General features: G+C 42.3%; 3 protein-coding genes and 1 long non-coding RNA gene across 5 annotated transcripts; 1 reads left to right on the top strand and 3 right to left on the bottom strand.

The window, feature by feature from the left end:
- The first annotated feature begins 219 nt into the window (after positions 1-219).
- Positions 220-8,486, top strand: LOC103652679 (uncharacterized). The gene is made up of 4 exons (XR_004857645.1): positions 220-313; positions 408-502; positions 6,913-7,525; positions 7,711-8,486. It is a non-coding gene; the product is annotated as an uncharacterized lncRNA (long non-coding RNA).
- LOC100283510 (MYB59) lies at positions 3,198-4,568 on the bottom strand. Of its 2 annotated transcripts, none has more exons than NM_001412556.1 (3): positions 4,242-4,568; positions 4,015-4,144; positions 3,198-3,923 (listed from the first exon to the last, which is right to left on the bottom strand). In NM_001412556.1, the coding sequence occupies exons 2-3, from the start codon at positions 4,068-4,070 to the stop codon at positions 3,488-3,490; spliced, it is 492 nt and encodes a 163-aa protein (NP_001399485.1). In that variant the 5' UTR covers positions 4,071-4,144; positions 4,242-4,568; the 3' UTR covers positions 3,198-3,487. The 2 variants fall into 2 exon arrangements, with proteins under 2 accessions (NP_001399485.1, NP_001149882.2); NM_001156410.2 differs by having other exon boundaries at positions 4,271-4,568.
- On the bottom strand, positions 8,182-10,576 carry LOC100275073 (uncharacterized). Its single transcript, NM_001367954.1, has 2 exons — positions 10,403-10,576; positions 8,182-8,452 (listed from the first exon to the last, which is right to left on the bottom strand). Exons 1-2 carry the CDS (start codon positions 10,503-10,505, stop codon positions 8,286-8,288), a joined length of 270 nt encoding a protein of 89 aa, NP_001354883.1. The 5' UTR covers positions 10,506-10,576; the 3' UTR covers positions 8,182-8,285.
- Positions 10,577-12,883: 2,307 nt separating this feature from the next.
- Positions 12,884-17,540, bottom strand: LOC103652678 (ABC transporter G family member 11). Its single transcript, XM_008679620.3, has 5 exons — positions 16,897-17,540; positions 15,096-15,175; positions 14,522-14,986; positions 14,167-14,391; positions 12,884-14,088 (listed from the first exon to the last, which is right to left on the bottom strand). Exons 1-5 carry the CDS (start codon positions 17,375-17,377, stop codon positions 13,177-13,179), a joined length of 2,163 nt encoding a protein of 720 aa, XP_008677842.1. The 5' UTR covers positions 17,378-17,540; the 3' UTR covers positions 12,884-13,176.
- Between the last annotated feature and the right edge of the window lie 495 nt (positions 17,541-18,035).

The following is an 18,035-nucleotide window of genomic DNA, read 5'->3' as shown; positions in this document are numbered from 1 at the left end:
ACATTTTATTTCAACAGACTCTCCAATATGTAAGTTGGCTTGGCTAACGAGATTTGCTAAATAAATTGGGCTAGTGAGAGAGTCAATTTAGAGAGACGGATAGCTTGACAAGTTAAATAACCAGTCTATTGGAGAGCTATTTTGCTATTAGTGATTCAAATATGAAAAATGAGGGACTAAATTAGTGGTCCTCCCCGCCGCCGCCGCCGTTGCAGGATAATGGCGCGAAAGCGGCGGTTCTCCCGCCGCGGCCTGGGGCGAATGCAGCCCGGCGCGCGGCCGCTCACCCGGATCGGCAGTGTGGGACCGATAGGTGAGTGTGACGGAAAGAAAGAATGTGAATTGGGGGAAATCTTTGTTCTTCCCCTTTCTTTGTGGGAGGGCCTGAGTTTTTTTTTTTAATGAAGGGTACCTGGGTATTGCTAGTTATGAAAAAAGGGGATTCATTTGTTCAATCTGGTGGACATGGTCTATGGTCCTAGCCGCCTCCATTTCCATTCCGGTAATACATTTTTCTTATCACGTGTCTTACTTCTTGATTGATTGGAGTCTCTTTTGCAATCACGGTCATTGTGCGGATCCAGAAACCGGTGCGTTTGTTTCTCTTACACTGCACTTGGAGGTAGACTAATTTTCAGGACAATGTAAAGGTGTGGTATGAAGTGGAGGGAGGCAGGAGGTTTACTTAATAACAAACAGATCAAATGCGTGATAGTGTTTCTGCTTAGGTTCTGCTACGGGACCAGTGACCAGCATTCCAATGCCTTGCCAAATTTTTTTGCTGCATATGTTAGGCCGTTTGGTCATGCATAATGTAGCATGAATTCCCTCGCAAGGTGCTTAGTGGAGAGGCGACTAGTATATGACGCCAAACATGTGGTACCATGGCCAATTTTCCATTTGGCCCTCTTTATTCTTTGAGTTAAGTTTTGGCTGTGAACACGCATGCAGACACAATGAATCTATGTAGTGCATACTGAGTGAACTTTAGAGATCTAGTGTAAGTATTTCCGAGGTCACATATAATTTTCCTCCTTTTAATAAATGATATCTAGAGATAAATGGAGCACATTCTTGATTCTATAAGTTTCGCCTAACCCACCCCATCCAGATCTTTGTATCTTGACGTCACAGAACTTTCTTTGGTTCATTAAGCTATTAGTATCTGCAAATGCTTACCAAACTATTTTAGGTATTAGGGAACAAGATAACAACTTTTGCTTGATGAGTCAAAGTTTGAGAGATTGATTACAAGATTAACCAACCACATGTTTGGTATGCTCCATTTGATTTTTGTTTCAGATAGTGTGTGCTGACAGTGGGTTGTCGAAGTATCTGGTGTATCTACTGCACTACTCTGTAGCATCAGTTTGACATGTTCAGCCCGTTACCGTGGCAGGACTCAAGTTCCTTTGCACAATTTACATGGTGATGTCCCTTCTGGTTGTTGTAGCCTTGATATTCAGGGACGCTTCCTGTGTTTTATTTCTTATTCGGGACTCTTGCTCGTGTTCATTGCCATGGACAACGTAGCTGATTTTGGATTATTTATTGATAATAGTTTGCCTTGTCTCAGTTTCCTCATTGGTTTTTGAGTTTGCTAATACACCTGTATAAGGATACATGGCAAGTTAATAGTTCTTTTCAAAATGTAACATGCTGCATAATAAGTTCTTAGTTTCTAAATGGGCATACATAATACACTTTTTTCGCATCAGTCTTGTGACCTTCTGGTACTTTGGTTTCCTCCCTGATCTAAAAGAATCATAATTGCATCACAAAGTGTAATTTTTCTTGTTTATAATGGCTGTTGTTAGATAAGTAAAACACCATGGCCATAATCCGCTACTCTGCTTTGCTTCGGCTTACTTGATGTGATGTCTTTTGCTGAGTTGTCCATTTGTGAATTCAATATATATGTAGACGTAGGTAGCCCCTACATGTGTCCTTTTCCTTTTTGCATCTTGCACTATTTAACTTAACAGAAGAGAAAGGAAAGAAACTTTGAATTCTTATCCGTATCAAAGCTTTTCTCCAAGTTGTATGCCGTGGAGTAAAAGAGAGCAGCAATAGTTGGGTCTTTGTGGTCTATGCACTACCTTATTGCTCAATTAGAACAAAATCTTACCTTACTTATTTGCAGGAGCAGTTTCAACAAGTAGCTGGCTAAAAAGGTCTCAAGTGCAGAGCACTTATCAACACTTTTTTTATTTACCTTATCACACACATTAAATTTCTTATTTGTTGCGTGCATTACCTGCAACTTCTTCCCCGTCTTATTGGTTAGTGTGACTTAACTTTTTTATTAAGTTTTAATGCTAACCAGCTTTACAATTATTGAGAGATGAAATGATAGCTCACTCACTCTTGCACTGAACCTGTCAGTTCCGTTCTGTTCACTTGTATTGACACCTCTATACAGTTGTCCAAAAGCCCTGACCAATATTGGCCAGGAAAAAGCTAATGGTAGCGCATCCCATGAAAGAAATCAGTGGTTTCTTGTCACTGATGTTTCTAGCTTGTTTCAGAACATACCCGTGGACAAGCTGCATGTGTGTACCAAGATCTCTCAGAATAAACAGGCCGTTATTCCTGCTCTTTATTACAAATAACCTGTTGACATGTTTCTGTTAGACAGACCATTAGTGGCTTAGCTAGGTTTATGCTGCTTGGGCCTGGGTCCATGCACCTTCTTTTGCAACTGCCTATAGCTCTGGCGCACACTGTGGTTACCTGTATATATGCACTTGTATTCTGTACATGGCAAGTCATCAATTTGATGCCCTACAATATACCAAGCTTACATTTTATCATGTTGTAAATTAAATTCTTGTCTATTTGGGCTCTATTTTATTGGACGAATATTTATTATTATGTCAAATGTCTACTTTCCAGGTATAGTTTTATCAAGTTTTATTTAGGAGTATTTTTTTTTGGGTGATGGGAATGTAATAGACATATCCATGAAAGATCTAAGAAATGATTCAACCTTTATTTAGAACCGAGCTCAAGTTTGGAGAAATCAGCAAATTGTGTCTGATAGAAATATTTCATCATGATTAAAATCTGCCTTTATCCGTTGGAAATTATATGAGTTTAAATGTAATATTCAATCTTCATCATATTCTATGTAACAATAACTGCAAACCATATTATGCTGTTATTTGTTCAGCACAACAAGAACAGAGATAAATAGATATATCATGCATATAGAGCGTCCACACTATTGCACAAACTGATACAAACTATTTTTCAAACTACATAGATACATACATTATGAGCATACCACCAGTGTTACACTAGATTTAAAAATACTGCATACTAATGCAAGCATAGTTAGGAAGTACAAATACTGCAAATCTGCTAGGCAGATAGCTGAGTGGCCTGACCAATATAGATGTATTCCTTCAGCCTTCAATAGCGATGGCCTTATTTACCATAAGCCCATAACCAAATCGTGCAGCCAACATCTTGATTTCATTTTCCATCACATCATGATTTCTTGATCTCCCATCTTCCAGAATATCTCAGGGCATTTGTAGTCCCACATTACAGGTGATGGTAGATGACAGGGGCTACTGCTGCACGTCTTCTCTTTCCCTTCAGCAATACTCAGCAAGTTAGGTGCATGTGGTGCCTCAATCTCCTTCCATATCTGATCCATGGGATATCCATCCATGACACTCTGTGTGTTCTCGAGGGTGCTGGTGACACAGCTACCATTGTGAGTGTCACCACTGCCCATCCCAATGACTGGAATGGTGTCAAGAAGGCAGGTTTGGTATGTCAGTGAGGAGGATGAGGATGAAGGTGATGGCATGCCCATCTTCCTCTCCTGTGCCTTCTTTCTCATGTGTGTTCTCCAGTAGTTCTTGATCTCATTGTCTGTGCGCCCTGGCAGCCTCCTTGCTATCCTAGACCACCTACATATGGAGAATTTGAATGAGCTTCATCTTCACCTAAATTTAGTAACCGAGAAAAACTGCTGTCTAGAAAAACTTCTTCAAATCAAACCTGTTCCCCCACCGAGCATGGAGCTCAATGATAATGCGCTCTTCTTGTGGTGACATGCGGCCATGCTTGAGGCCAGGGTGAAGATAGTTCACCCAGCGCAGGCGGCAGCTCTTTCCTGTCCTGTTGAGGCCTGCATGAACATAGAGAATGTATAGTATGAAGAAGGCTGGTTAGACAGGAAGACATTCGTGTTTGCGACTTTGCGCTAAGGATAGCAAAATAGCTACCTAAGTTGTAGTTCTCCAACCCCTCAAACCTGAGACTTGAGCAATGAAGTCCCAACGATGGTCACCAAACAGGCGGACAGTGCATACCAGCTGAATGTCCTCCTGCTCTGTCCATGGCCCCTTACGCATCTCCTCTCTCACAGTCACCATGTTACTACCACACTAACGTTGCTCGCTTCTACCTTGGATAGGTTGGGAACCAGTCTTGGTGTTCTTCCTCCTCTGTGTGCTTGTGGGCTCCAGTTCCAGGTTCAAATCCTTGATGAACTCCAGCCTGATAGGAAGAAGGTAGCTATAGGGAGAAGAAGCCACTATGTCTTATGCTTTGTGCTGAATTGCTGTCTTTAGCCACTCTTTTATAGGCAACAGGACAAGCTCTTCCCTCTCAATAAATAAATAAATAGAAGTGGAATCAGTTGTGCGGTCACATGACGTGGTGCATGTGATTTTAGAGAATCCTATAGATCCTATCATCACTAGGTTTGTGCTCAGACTGTGCTAAGAAATTTTGCTTCTCTTGGTTATTGCTTTGAGTAACATATTATAGTAGGGAATTGTTGATACTGCTTTGTTTATAATGGGTTCAGAATAACGCTTGTCTCTTATATGTTGGCTCTGTGGGTTGACTTCAATCATTTTGACATAAAACAACAAAGCTGTTCTTTTTCTTTGTTACCTCGTTTATACAGAAGAAATATGTGTAACGATATGTTTTCTCATGTTTCACACAAAAGGGGAGAAACATTTGTGGCTATCTTTACTGTGATGATTTTAGTATGCTCTAAGCATTATTACCTTTAGCATCTTATTCTTTGATAAAAGGAATAGACATCTGGCTCTGAAGTCTTAAGTGGATACTGGTGCTTGCTTTAGGTAACCCATAACGATGCCATGCTTTATACCTGCACCTTCAATTATGTCGACAATGTCCAATCATTTTTATTTTCCTTTTCTAGATGCTTCACGGGTATTATAAATGGGTCGCTGCAGGTTTTTTTCTACAAACTGAGAAAAAAATGTACCCTTTCTTCTCTTGATATGAACCTTTTACCTGGTGGGTTATGACAGTTGATTGACCATTCAGAAATTCTTAATGCTAATCCATGATTTGCTTGCTACATATGTACATTCAGAATCACAAACCATGTATGCAGTGTAGCAAACTTTTTAGGAACTGGTGCTTATTTCCTTTCCCCTGGAAGTGAAAAGGTTTTGCTTCCATCTCATGTCAGCAATTATCCTAAGCATAGCAAAAAATTGTCACAAACGCACCTTCAACAGAAACAATACTCAAATTCACAAAACACATATTCTTCCACTGAGGGTGCCACGTAAAAAAAAAGCCCTTTTGGTATTAGTTGAGTTGAACCACATAAAAGTAACATTTGTGTGTCTGTATGTACTAGAACTAAAATGACTTGTACCATTACCATTATGCAGAGGTTTTCTGATTTAGTGATGATACCACTGTAGCATATCTGCAGTGTCTCAGTTGTATAAAAAAGTAAAAAAAATGTGATGTTTTCTAACAGATTTTTAATTGAAGAAATAGATCTATCAACTAATTAATAAATCGGTTCAAGTAAAATACTCATGATGACCTATTTTTTGCCCATCTTATAGTTCTACCAAAAGCAATATTTTTGTGCTAAAACATGTGATAAATAAATGAACAAACCATATTAAGATATAATTTAGTTCCACAGCACACTGCATGCGTAGGTGTGCTGGCCGATATAGCAGAAGCCAAGTAGTTTTGATCATTTGTTTTTTTAATTGTATTTCTTTTTATTGGTTCAGCATCTGACACTGTTCTTGATTGATGTGTGCGGCATGAATGATGGATCTTCCTAAGCTCCTGACTATCATTGTGTCACTCATTACCGTCTTTTGTATATCATTATGGGTGCATCGATAAGAAATGACAGGTTTCTAGACAGTGGGGCCCCGAGAATTTTTTTTATCCTCATGACCTAACTTCTCCATCGCCATAGAATTAGTCATTTCGATCTTGAAAGTTAAATACCATTTCCTGTGCGAGGGTCGTGAGGCTGACCCAGATTGATGGGAGAAAAGGCATGGAATGAGCAGTGATGTGGATGCCACCAACCTGCAACCTGTGCTGCAGTCCACATTGTGGCGGGGACGGCCTCATCAACTTGTTATCTTGGCATCTATCCTGCTTTTGGAAGCCCCCCTGTGCACTGAACACTGCTCCATATTCCACTAATGGAGAGCCCAATCGACCTGCTGCCATTGCTCTGTTTGTTTGCTTGTTTGTCTTTTGCGCTTCTTTAATCTGTCTATATGTCGGTTGCTGCTGTAGCCTCTGACCGGTACCAAGAGCTCGTCGTCCTCGCTTCCCTGGCTTTAGTAGGATGTACTAGTACTGACTTTAGGGACTGATCAGTCATCATCATCGTGATGAAACCTTATTATTCCATGGAATGCATGACCTAAGTCAGGTCCTTTTCTCATCTCACATGCGTGAATTTGTTCTTTCCGACTCTCCATAATGCAAGAGTTAGTAGTTTAAGAGCAACAGAAGTTCAACAAATGTGTACAGTATTTATGCTTGATTTCATATTTTCATGTGCAAGTATGGCAGTATCAGTTTTACTGAAAAAATGTATTTTTTTACTGAAAGGGTTTGTTTTATGCATATGTGCAGAATCAGCAGCTGTCAATCAGCCTAAACATCAACAATCTGAACATGGTTTTCATCGCATGGTGAATTGGTGATGGAGACCAGCACAAGCCGATGAGCCAGCCAGTTTTCTGCAGGAAATAGGTTGATGGGCACCGTAAGTCTTCAGATCCTTTACGTCTGAATTTTCAGTTCCGCGATAAGATGGTAAAAAAGAAACCAGTGCTTCTTAGCGTGAACGCCTGTCAGTGCTCTAACCTTAGCCGAGATGTGGATGCCTGCATGCCGACGAGCCAACCGATTCTCCCAAAAGCATATGGTGGTGATAAGGAACGCCGAGGTGATCATCTGGGACCTGGCCAGCGGTGGCCAACGGAGATGCAGATGAACGTTATGAGCGACAAGCACCACCCAGTCTGAGTCTCACATGATTTGGTCTCACCACCACCACACACTAACGCTGGTCCAAGAGGAGCCAAATAAAAATAAAAAGGTGAGGTATCAAAAGCAGCGTCCACCGGGCAGTGGATGGATGGATAGAAAACTAAAGGCTGCTTTGCTTTGGCCTGTGAGGTGAGGTTAGCAAGCACACGGTGAGCTGATGATAACACTTGTCCTGCCGTGGGTCTCAGTGGAGGTCAGTTCATGCACCCCCTATCTATTGTTGACGTACGTGCTGGGCCATTAACGGTTCATGGATCATGACGGTGTTCGGCTTTTGGCCGCAGTTCTGAGGTGTCGATGCTGGGGAACAGTAAACTACTACTGTATGTCTCTGTGCGTTTGTTTGGGATGCTGAATTTTACTTGGTTTGTTTTGTAGGTACGGTATCTTGGTGATCGGCCTCGACCCTGACACCAAGCATTTTCTTAAGCTTGCCTGAGGTTTGTGATAAGCTAGGTGGTGTATCGTCCTTTTCCCTGTTCTGTCATTACGGCCTGTTTTTGCTCATAGCTCAGCTGGTGTCACTGAGGTATATATAATCAGATTTATTATGAAACATGTTTTCATAGTATATTTATTTGGTGTCACGTACAGAAGTTGACAATCTTTTCTACAAATCTGATCAAGTTTGAAATAGAGACTAACCGGTTTTTAACAGTCCAAATTCTTAAATTAGTAATATCTAAAGGTCGTCTGTGCAAGTTGAGATAAAGATCCGAAAAATTTGGGCCTTGGCCTAACAAATCTACACATGCAAGTGCGATCTGGGCAATGATATTGATTAGGCCCAACAAATCTATTGAGTCTCGGACGCGAGATCGTGGGATCATAAGCTCCTGCACTGCAGTATTTTCCAACACATGCATTTTATTCATTCATTATATATATTGATGATGATTGACATGTATATCGATCAGGTAGCAGCACGGATGGATGCATGCATTTTGTACGTTTCAATATGGACAGCAGCACTTCCATGGGTCACCACGTTTATCGCAGTAGCCGCCATTCTTAGCAGGGAAGTTGTACTCTTGGCAAACTTTGCCGCAGTGAAATGGCGTGCAGTATTCACGATCGTATGGAAAGCAGAATGGTGGCCGCAACCTGGGGACGACGCCGCCTGCCAAAAAAACGTTGCTCCACCCGTTATATATATATAGTTGATTAGTACATACATATATATATATATATATATATATATATATATATATATATATATATATATATATATATATATATATATAGTAGTCATGATATACAGCAGGTCTGCCTCTCAAATTAAATATGTACATAATAACGATAACAACATCTAGCAGTAATGTTATGGCAAAATTATGGTCCAGGATTAGAATTTGCTACCTAAAGTCCATATGGGGCTTATAGATTTATTTCAATGGTTGCATAATGTTTTCCATTTTTTTTCTTATAGAATCTGATTGTTGCTCTAATTCATATATAGACAATGGGAGAGAGTGAGGAGCTACAGAAACACTTGTAGTTTAGTTATAGATGTAGATATATTTGTTCGCTGCGGCTTGCTGCAGCTGCAGTTCCTACAATATTTTGTCTCTATGAATTGCAGCCGCAACAATCTAAATAGCTGCAGCAGTTGCGACCAACCTGCCAAATAAGAGTTATAGATATAGATGTATATAAGAGTGAGGAGCTACAGAAGCACTTGTAATATAGTTATAGATGTAGATATAAGTATAGATATAGATGGATATAAGAGTGAGGAGCTACAAAATAATCACTTGTAGTATATTTATAGAGGTAGATATAAGTATAGATATAGATGGATATAAGAGTGAGGAGCTACAGAATCACTTGTAGTATAGTTATAGATGTAGATATAAGTATAGATATAGATGGATATAGGAGTGAGGAGCTACAGAATCATTTGTAGTATAGTTATAGATGTAGATATAAGTATAGATATAGATGGATATAAGAGTGAGGAGCTACAGAATCACTTGTAGTATAGTTATAGATGTAGATATAAGTATAGATATAGATGGATATAAGAGTAAGGAGCTACAGAATCACTTGTAGTATAGTTATAGATGTAGATATAAGTATAGATATAGATGGATATAAGAGTGAGGAGCTATAGAATAATCACTTGTAGTATAGTTATAGATGTAGATATACGTATAGATATAGATGGATATAAGAGTGAGGAGCTACATAATCACTTATAGTATAGTTATAGATGTAGATATAAGTATAGATATAAATGGATATAAGAGTGAGGACATAGAGAAGTACCTGTAGTATAGTTATAGATATAGATATAAGTATAGATATAGATGGATATAAGTTGGAGGCTGCTTAGGAATGGTCTAGAGAATATTTTTTAGGCCAAACTGATTTTGAATTATTATTTTAATTCTACTAGTTTTGGAGCACTATTATAAATACATGCAAAAAAAATTTTGTGCCTAACAATGACATGTAATTCTCGTAAAAAAGGTTGTAGACCATATTTAACATGTTTAGAGCATCTCCAAAAAAACTGTAAATCAACCCCAAAAGTGCTTTAGGTAAGAAAACATATTTTAGGCCTCCAACAATTTCATCTTCTTCCTCCCATGATATTCGTGCCGCGTTTCTCCTGTGACTTTAATCCACCGGCTTCTGCTTTTTCTACAGTATTTTGTCTCTATAGATTGTAATCCATGTGGAGCTCGCCCTTGTTGAACTGGAGGATGCAAGTGGTTTTTGATTTTTAGGGATGACTTATTGGTAATCTACCATAGGTTTATATTTTTAGGATTTTTTCGACAATCCCTAATAACAAGTTTTGGGGGAACAATTTTTTAGTGATCTCTGCTCTTATACATGCTAAGGGCTTGTTTGACAGGAAGGATAATAGAAAGGACTGAGGGGGCTAGAATCTCTCGCTATTCAATTTGAACACCGAAGGATTCTAGCCTCTCAATTCCCTCCATTCCACTAATCTTCCAAACAAGCCCTAAGGGTTTTTATTCCCTGTTGCAACATAACCGCCATATTACTAGTGTAAATCGAAGTAAGAAAACCAGGCACATGTAGAAGTGTATGTACATACCTTTTGCTTCGCAGGATAGGGAAACAATTACAACCACCACAAGAAAGCATGTCGTCAGGATGGACACGAAGGTCTTTCTCCAACCGCCGTTGAGTGCCATCATCAGGAGGTTAGAAGAGGGATGCCTGTTGTGCTCTCTTCTTTTTCAGACGAGAAAAATGAGGAAGACCCCTTGTGTCTCCATGTGTGTGCGCGTGCGTTTATATACAGGCAAGGTCTAGCTAACCTCACACTGGTGCATGTTATATATGTATCCTCAAGATATATATCCGGATATAGATATTATCATGTAACACACTCCAATATAATTAATGATCTTCAGATAACTACTTCATATACATATGCTTTTATATCTATCTCCAGCATTAGATTCCCACCCTGACGTGAAAAAGGAGGGGAAATGTGCATATACATTTGTTGTTCACTTGTTCTCAAATGTTGTGAATCAAGAACAAGGCAACACAATTGTTAAAGGTCAAGTACCTTTGTCCTCCGAAATATTATCTACTCTTGGATATAATGATCTTCAGACGAAGGTCATGAAGGACATGCTTTCATTATTCATAATGATAAGAATGCATAGAGATAATGAATGTAATCCTCCAGTTCCTTCACTTATGTATTTCACAATGTATACATGAACATTAACATAATTTACATTATATTGATACTTTCGGCTTGTTCGAAGGTGCGGATGCAAGAGCGATTACATTTCAGCGTGAACAGTACGGTGGTACTGTTCACCTATTTATAGGCACGGGACACAACCTAGGTAAAAATACATTTATAACCTTAACATTTATTCATTACTGTAACATAAATCGTTATGGACTAGCTAGTCTTTTCCTCTTCGGCTCGACTCCATGTTTGATCTTCGGCATTGCTTTTAAGCCGAAGTTGTTTCCCCTTGGCTATAGCTTCGATCATTCATTGTCGTCACTTTCGGGCTATGCCTTTGTCTCGAAGTCCTTCGATGAAGGAGAATACTCCCCTCATGAATCAAAGCTCCCTGTGATAATCATCATTATACTAAAAGTACATAGTTAGTCATGTTTTTTGAGGACCTTCGGAAGAGAAAGACCCCCAACAACGTTGTAGTGATGAGGTTGATGTTGTAGTGAGCCGATTGCTGTGCATATACATTGTTGTAGTGCTAGACAGTTTGTGGTTGTCTAATCTAAAGCTTAAGTGCTTCTTTTGGTTCATGCACACAAGGTGTTTGGTGAATTACTATTGTCAACTTAGCTTGCTGCTTTGGTGCCCACTTCCGCTACGCGCCGACCCTCACAAGTGGTATCAGAGCCGTGTATATCAAAGGCATCTGGTTATTATCTCTAAATGTACATTTGGAAGTAAGCAAGTTTGATGGAACTAGTGGCTTCGGCTCTAGCAAGTTTAAATACAACATGTGTTGGTTGACAAGAGTTTGGATGCTCCTTTGGAGGATGGTGATAGAATCTTCGTGTCACGAGGGCTTTGATGAAGGCAAGTTCATTCTACCATTGATGCATAAAATTCTTATTCTTCCTACCACTACCTAATCCTAGATTATGGGATGGTTACTATACATTTGTGTGATGAGATACAGTCCGCATTAAGAATACCCTTTTTACTACGAAAAGAAAAGTGGGTTATGGGTTGTGTTTTCAATAGAAAATGTTTTTCAAAATGTGTGTGATGAAGGGTTATCACCCTTATCACCTTTGAGCGGGATGATCAGAGACTCCCTGGTTTGGGAGGGCCTTAAAGTGTTGGCTCAGCCAGGTTAGATGTGAGCATGAAGGATTGTCTCGTCTCGTATAAGGACTTGTTTGTCATCCTTCACTACCTATATTGTGTGGGCAGTCGCTTGATTTGAACTTATATACACGGTCCGCACCCCAAGGTTATGGTGGCTAGAGAGCACTAGAAGGACAAGGATGGTGAATAATTTTGTCCTGGAGTAATTGTATCACATTTAAGTTCTAGAGTATGAGGACGCTTCAGCTGTGGAGTGGATTCTCCGTTATCTCAAAGGCACAAGCACATATGGTTTGATGTTTGATCAAAGGGTAGTCGATCCGGGACATGTTGTCGTTGGTTATTCTGGTTCTGATTTTGTTATGGATCTTGATTTAAGGTGTTTTCTCACTGGTTATGTGTTTCAGCTCCGTGGGTCATGCATCAGTTGGAACGCAACATTGCAGCATATTGTTGCCTTATCTAACACATGAGTTGAGTTTATGTCTTTGACTAAGGCAGTGAAGGAAGCTATTTGGTTGCATGGTTTTCTTGGTGATTTGGGCATTGAGCAGGTTGATTGTGTTGTCTTTTGTCATAATCAAAGCGCGATCCATCTTGCAAAAGATGAAAAGTTTCATGAGAGAACCAAGCATATTGATGTGTTAAATTTTTTTTCCATTCAGCTTCATGTGAAGAACAAATATTTGTATGTGATGAAGATTGGCACAAAAGACAACCCATCTGATATGTTAACCAAGGTGGTCCCAAGAGCCAAGTTCGAGCATTGTTTGAGTTTGGTGGGTGTTCGTGCTTGCCCGAGGTAGCTCCCTAGTGGAGGTTTGGAGGCGGTGAGATTGTTACATGCTGATTTGAAGATGAAGAGTTTGAAGATTGAACTTCTGTTGGCTTATAGTTTAATTGTCGTTGAGGTGGAGAATTGTGGTCGGTTGTCTATCCGACCCATGGTGTCAGCAGCTTATACAATTTGGAAGAATAATGGGGGAGAGGAAAGAGATACACACATACATATATGAAGAAGAGCCGGCTACGTACTATCTAACACATCCTCTTTTGCCACCCCTTTTCTGCCGAACTTCCTCGGAGATCTTGACGATAGCGAAGAAAATCATCCTGTACACCAGCATCATCCCGCAGAGGATGGCAAGGTTGACCCACTTGGAGTACCCCATCTCCACCTGCAGCTTGTACTCGAGGACCTGGAGGCCACTGACGGTGACATTGGAGTCGACGAGCTGGTCGCTCGGGAACGACAGCCCCACGAACTCGTTCTTGTAGAGCCCCTGCACGGCGTACTTGTGGAAGGACAGGTAGTAGCAGGGGTACTTCCAGACGGGCTTGGGCAGCTCGTTGGGGAGGCGGAAGAAGCCGCCGTTGAGCATCATGACCCCCTGCACCCCGGCGCCGACGATGATCCCCATCAGGAAGTCCGGGACGACGGCGGCGATGACCATCATCATGCTCTCGACCAGGAGGCAGCAGACGCAGAGCACCATGACGAAGTAGACGAAGTGGTCGGCGCCTTTGGACAGGCCCGTGAGGTAGTACAGCATCGCGCCGGGCAGTAGGGAAACGACGGACAGGTACGGAGTGGCGGAGATGGTGTTGGAGATGACGAACTCCGACACGCCGTAGTGGCCGCTCAGCCTCTCCTTTCTGAACACCTTGACGTCTTCTACGAAGGATGGAAATCCTCCGATGGACATGAAAGTTAGGAGTGCGATGGTGTACATGATTACTTCACATCGACTCTGGATAGAGCTGTAGGTGCTGTAGCCAAGTTGGTAGAAGATAGTGCCTAGGCACACGCCAATGCCCATGTAGATGGCCAGACGCATCCAGTAGTACCCTACGTCCCTGTGCATGTTCAGGAACGATCTCCTCGTCAGCACAAGGAGCTTGGTGCCAAAGCTTGCGTGTTCTCTCCGCCGAAATGAAGCTCCATCCTGCAGCCAGTAGGGAATTTCATTTCCACAATTACCATGCACAGCTCTATCCAGGTAAATAAAACTCAGGTTTATTACCATGCTTTTCATTTCGACAATTTGGTCTGTGGTTTTGTCCAAGTAAATGGATGATCTGTATGCAGTCGCCAGGATTTCTATTGCCTCATCAGCTGCTGTTTTCCTTTTAGCTTTGTCAGAGCTCTCCACCACGGTTTCCTCGTCAAAGTCTTTGTTGATTGTTCTGAGGAAGTGGTCTGACGGGCTTCTCAGGCGTGGGCATGGGAAGCCGTTCAGAGAGAAGAACTGCATGCATATATATATATGCAAGGAGGAACGATCGATCGAGCTAATTAACACAAGTCAGAGATATATATATGCATGGTCCTGGTCCTCTTAACTTCTCTCTGATGCATGATGATCAAGAAGTACGTACCTCGGTGGCGTCAGAGATGGTCCCGAAGAACACCGTCCTTCCGGCTGCGAGCAGGCATAGGCCGTGGAAGAGCTCCAAGACGTCGCCGCTGGGCTGGTGCACGGCGGCTACGACGGTCATGCCGTCGCGGGCGGCGACGCGCGCGATGTGGCTCATGACGTGGTAGGACGCGGCGCTGTCGAGGCCGCTGGTGGGCTCGTCCAGGAAGAGCAGGCGCGGCCGCGTCAGCATCTCGATGCAGATGCTGAGCCGCTTCCGCTGCCCGCCGCTGATGCCCTTGGTGACGCGGCCGCCGATGCGCGTGTCCATGGCGTCCGCGAGCCCCATCTCCCGGATCACCCGCTCCGCGTGCGCCCGCTTCTCCGCCGCCGGCGTCGTGTCGGGCAGCTGCAGCTGCGCTGAGTAGTACACGGCCTCCCGCACCGACAGCGTCGACATCAGCACGTTGTCTTGGGTCACGTATGCCTTCAATTATATTCAGCGTTTATATATTATTATTCATTCGTCCGATCGATCATCCGCTCATATGCATTTAGAAAAAAAAAGAACAAGGATAGATGATGTTTGTTTTTACCGAGGTTCCATAGGCAAGCTTCTCCTGCCGGCCATTGATCAAAATCAGACCTGTTTTATTCATGCCGGGTCCTAACCTTCCTGCACTCAAAATGGTAACAATGTCTAGCTTCCATTTCGTTTTGTATGAGTGTATATATATGCTGCAATATATGCCAATATTTTTTTATGAGGCTCTAAATGATAAATAAATACCCCCTCCATCCTAAAATATATATAATTTCTTGTAGATTAAATATACATTTATTAATTAATCTTGTAGGTATGTCTACGTTCATCGCCATCGAATAAATGTGAACGAAAAAAAGGTAAGAAAAAACTATATTTTAGTACAAAGGGAGTAAATAATAGAGAGAGGGGATTCGTCATTTTCCAAAACAAATAGTATCATGCATGACTATACACTAGTACAGTGCCCGTGTTTTACGACGGTAAGAATAAATATTACACTTTATATCTAAAATCCTTAAAAAGATATATGAGTTGAAAAGGAATATGACCCATTTTTTATAGCTCATCACTCGGCCGCTCACCGTCCTTTAGCTAGCGTGGTGGTACTATTGCATAGACCTACGCACGTACACGTACGTATATGTTCCTTCGAATGAAAGTACATATGAAATAATATAAAAATAAAACATATGTGCAGTAAATCACAGGGAGCACTATTCCAGTCATTAATTTATGAAACAGTTAGTTTGGTGGAGAGTCTAGAGTGGATCAGCAGTGACAGAGATTCTGATCGCTGCAAATGAATTAAAAGCATTCCCCACAGTAGTAGTTATGGACAGGACAGTTCATCAGGTCCGGACCACCGTGACATGCATGTTGCATACTCCTACCATGGTGGCGAACGCGACGCGGCAGGGAAAATAAATTTCTGTGCTACTAATCACGAGCGTGGTCATGAATTGAATGGTGTAGGATCCATCCATCCATGGGCATGCATTAATGGTGTCAATGCAAAGTTGGTTTGGGCGGCAAGCAGCTGATGGAGAGGGGAGCATGGGCCGGGCTACTACTTCTGCTGCGATTTCTTAAATGATACGTCTCTCTCCATGCATGTTGTTATCTTAGGTTCCCTTTATTAATTGGCATCACATGTTTGGATCCGTTCCAATGCTACACGTCTTCGCGCGCCTTTTATCATCATCTCTGCCTAGCTGTCACTATTATATATTAATTATTGGTAAATATGTGGCGTGTATATGAGCCTTTGATACTTTGATACACATGAACTGCACATAAATAAACTAACAAAGTTAACAAAAAAATTTAAAAAAATCACATATTTTTTTCTCTATTGTGTACAAAATTTCAATTTAAAATTCGCTATACTTTAGCTGTAACAAAAAGATAAAATTTCTGACAAGTTTAAATTACAAAATCGGCTAAAATGTTCTCTTTTGTATTACAGTTAGAGTATAACGAATTTGAACTTTAAATTTTATATATAATTGTAGTAGGATGGAAATAATATGTATGATATCTTTTTTTTGTTAGTTCATGTGCACCGGATATGCATGTTTTCACTTAATTATATCCTTTTCATCATCTACGTGTCACCATACTACAGACGGGGGTTAGTTATTATTAATTAACACATATAGCTAGCTAGCTAACTACTATGGCATGCATGGTGGAGAGTAGTGCTAGCTACTGTCTGTTTTAGCAAGCAACCTGTGTACTTTCGCGGACAGGCAATATGGTTTCTTCGCATGCGTGTAGCTAGTATGAATGAGTTGCATAATGCATATGCACCACGCATGATACGTGAAGGAGGTGACGTGACGGACACGGACCTGCGAGGGTGTCCAGCAGCGTCGTCTTGCCGCCGCCGGACGGGCCCATGATGGCCAGCACCTCACCGGGGCGCGCGTGCCCGGTGATCCCGTCCAGGATCCTCACGTCCGGCGCCCCGCGCGGGCCGCCGGCCACCGTCACGCGCACGTCCTCCCACGTCAGGAACGCCCGGGGGTCGCCGTCGCCGGCGGCGTCCTCCGCAGCCACGGCCGCTGGCGCCGACGATGGCACCACCACCTGCAGCTCGCACCCCGATCGTCGTCCGGCGACCGCTGCTGCTGCTTCGTCCGACGGCGCCGCGCCACGGTGACGCCCGCGGCCACCCCACGCGAAGACGCCGCTCGCAATACGAGACCACCAGCTGGTGCCCGCGCCGCCGCCGCCGCCAGGCTGATGATGGCGAGCGCCCCAGCGCCATAGCGGCCGCGAGGGGCTCGGCGTCGGCGCCCACCGCGGCAACGGCGACGGCGTGGCCGCCATGGCTAGCTATCTAGGTGCTAGCTGCGGCTCCACCACCACTGGGAGGGCTTTGGCTTTGGCCTGTGTCGCGCCCTAATTAATAGGCAGTACTGGACTGGACGAGAAGGCGAAGAGGCGACACGTAGACGTTGCTGTCTGGTGGGCTATGACCTATGACGCCGCGCGTATGGGAATGAAATGGAAAACGAGCAAAGAAAGAAGCAACGACGACGGGTAATGGGAGTCAAGGGAGGTTGTTGTTAGCTGCAGTCAGAGAGCAGTGCATTAAACTAACCGGTCAGAGTTTGAAACCTCTAATAGCTAGCTATTAAAAATTAGTTGTTAGTTTCAAACATACTCAGCTAATATCGTAACTAATTGTTAGCTAACTCGCTCACAGCTAACATATAGTTTATTAGTTGCCTGAATCTAGCTAATAATTTATTAGCTAGCTAACTATTATCTATAGGGGTTCCACGTAGCCTTACCATGTTGCTTGCCTTCATGCATCGACTTTGGATTGATGGGTCAGATGCATTGCAGTGCTCCACCGTGTAAATGATGAGTTTTACTCGGTGCTGGCTCCTTTTTGGACTAATGATCTTGGGGATGATCTTTAGGTTTCGCTCACGGAAGGTCGAGATCTTAGAAAAGCGATATATATAGTAAATAAGATGTA

This window comes from Zea mays, chromosome 4 (genome assembly GCF_902167145.1).
Source record: "Zea mays cultivar B73 chromosome 4, Zm-B73-REFERENCE-NAM-5.0, whole genome shotgun sequence".
In the NCBI taxonomy this organism is placed as follows: Eukaryota; Viridiplantae; Streptophyta; class Magnoliopsida; order Poales; family Poaceae; genus Zea; species Zea mays.
Note: the sequence above shows the minus strand (reverse complement) of the source record. Positions and strands in the feature narration are given on the sequence as shown.

Coding starts and splice junctions, on each gene's coding strand:
- LOC100283510 (NM_001156410.2), bottom strand. CDS start 4,391: ATGGTGACTGTGAGAGAGGAGATGCGTAAGGGGCCATGGACAGAGCAG. Junction 4,145..4,270: donor CTTCATTGCTCAAGTCTCAG/GTTTGAGGGGTT, acceptor ATGTTCATGCAG/GCCTCAACAGGACAGGAAAG. Junction 3,924..4,014: donor CATGCTCGGTGGGGGAACAG/GTTTGATTTGAA, acceptor CTCCATATGTAG/GTGGTCTAGGATAGCAAGGA.
- LOC100275073 (NM_001367954.1), bottom strand. CDS start 10,505: ATGATGGCACTCAACGGCGGTTGGAGAAAGACCTTCGTGTCCATCCTG. Junction 8,453..10,402: donor CCTATCCTGCGAAGCAAAAG/GTATGTACATAC, acceptor TTTTTTTGGCAG/GCGGCGTCGTCCCCAGGTTG.
- LOC103652678 (XM_008679620.3), bottom strand. CDS start 17,377: ATGGCGGCCACGCCGTCGCCGTTGCCGCGGTGGGCGCCGACGCCGAGC. Junction 15,176..16,896: donor GCTGCTGGACACCCTCGCAG/GTCCGTGTCCGT, acceptor TTTTGAGTGCAG/GAAGGTTAGGACCCGGCATG. Junction 14,392..14,521: donor CCATCTCTGACGCCACCGAG/GTACGTACTTCT, acceptor ATATGCATGCAG/TTCTTCTCTCTGAACGGCTT.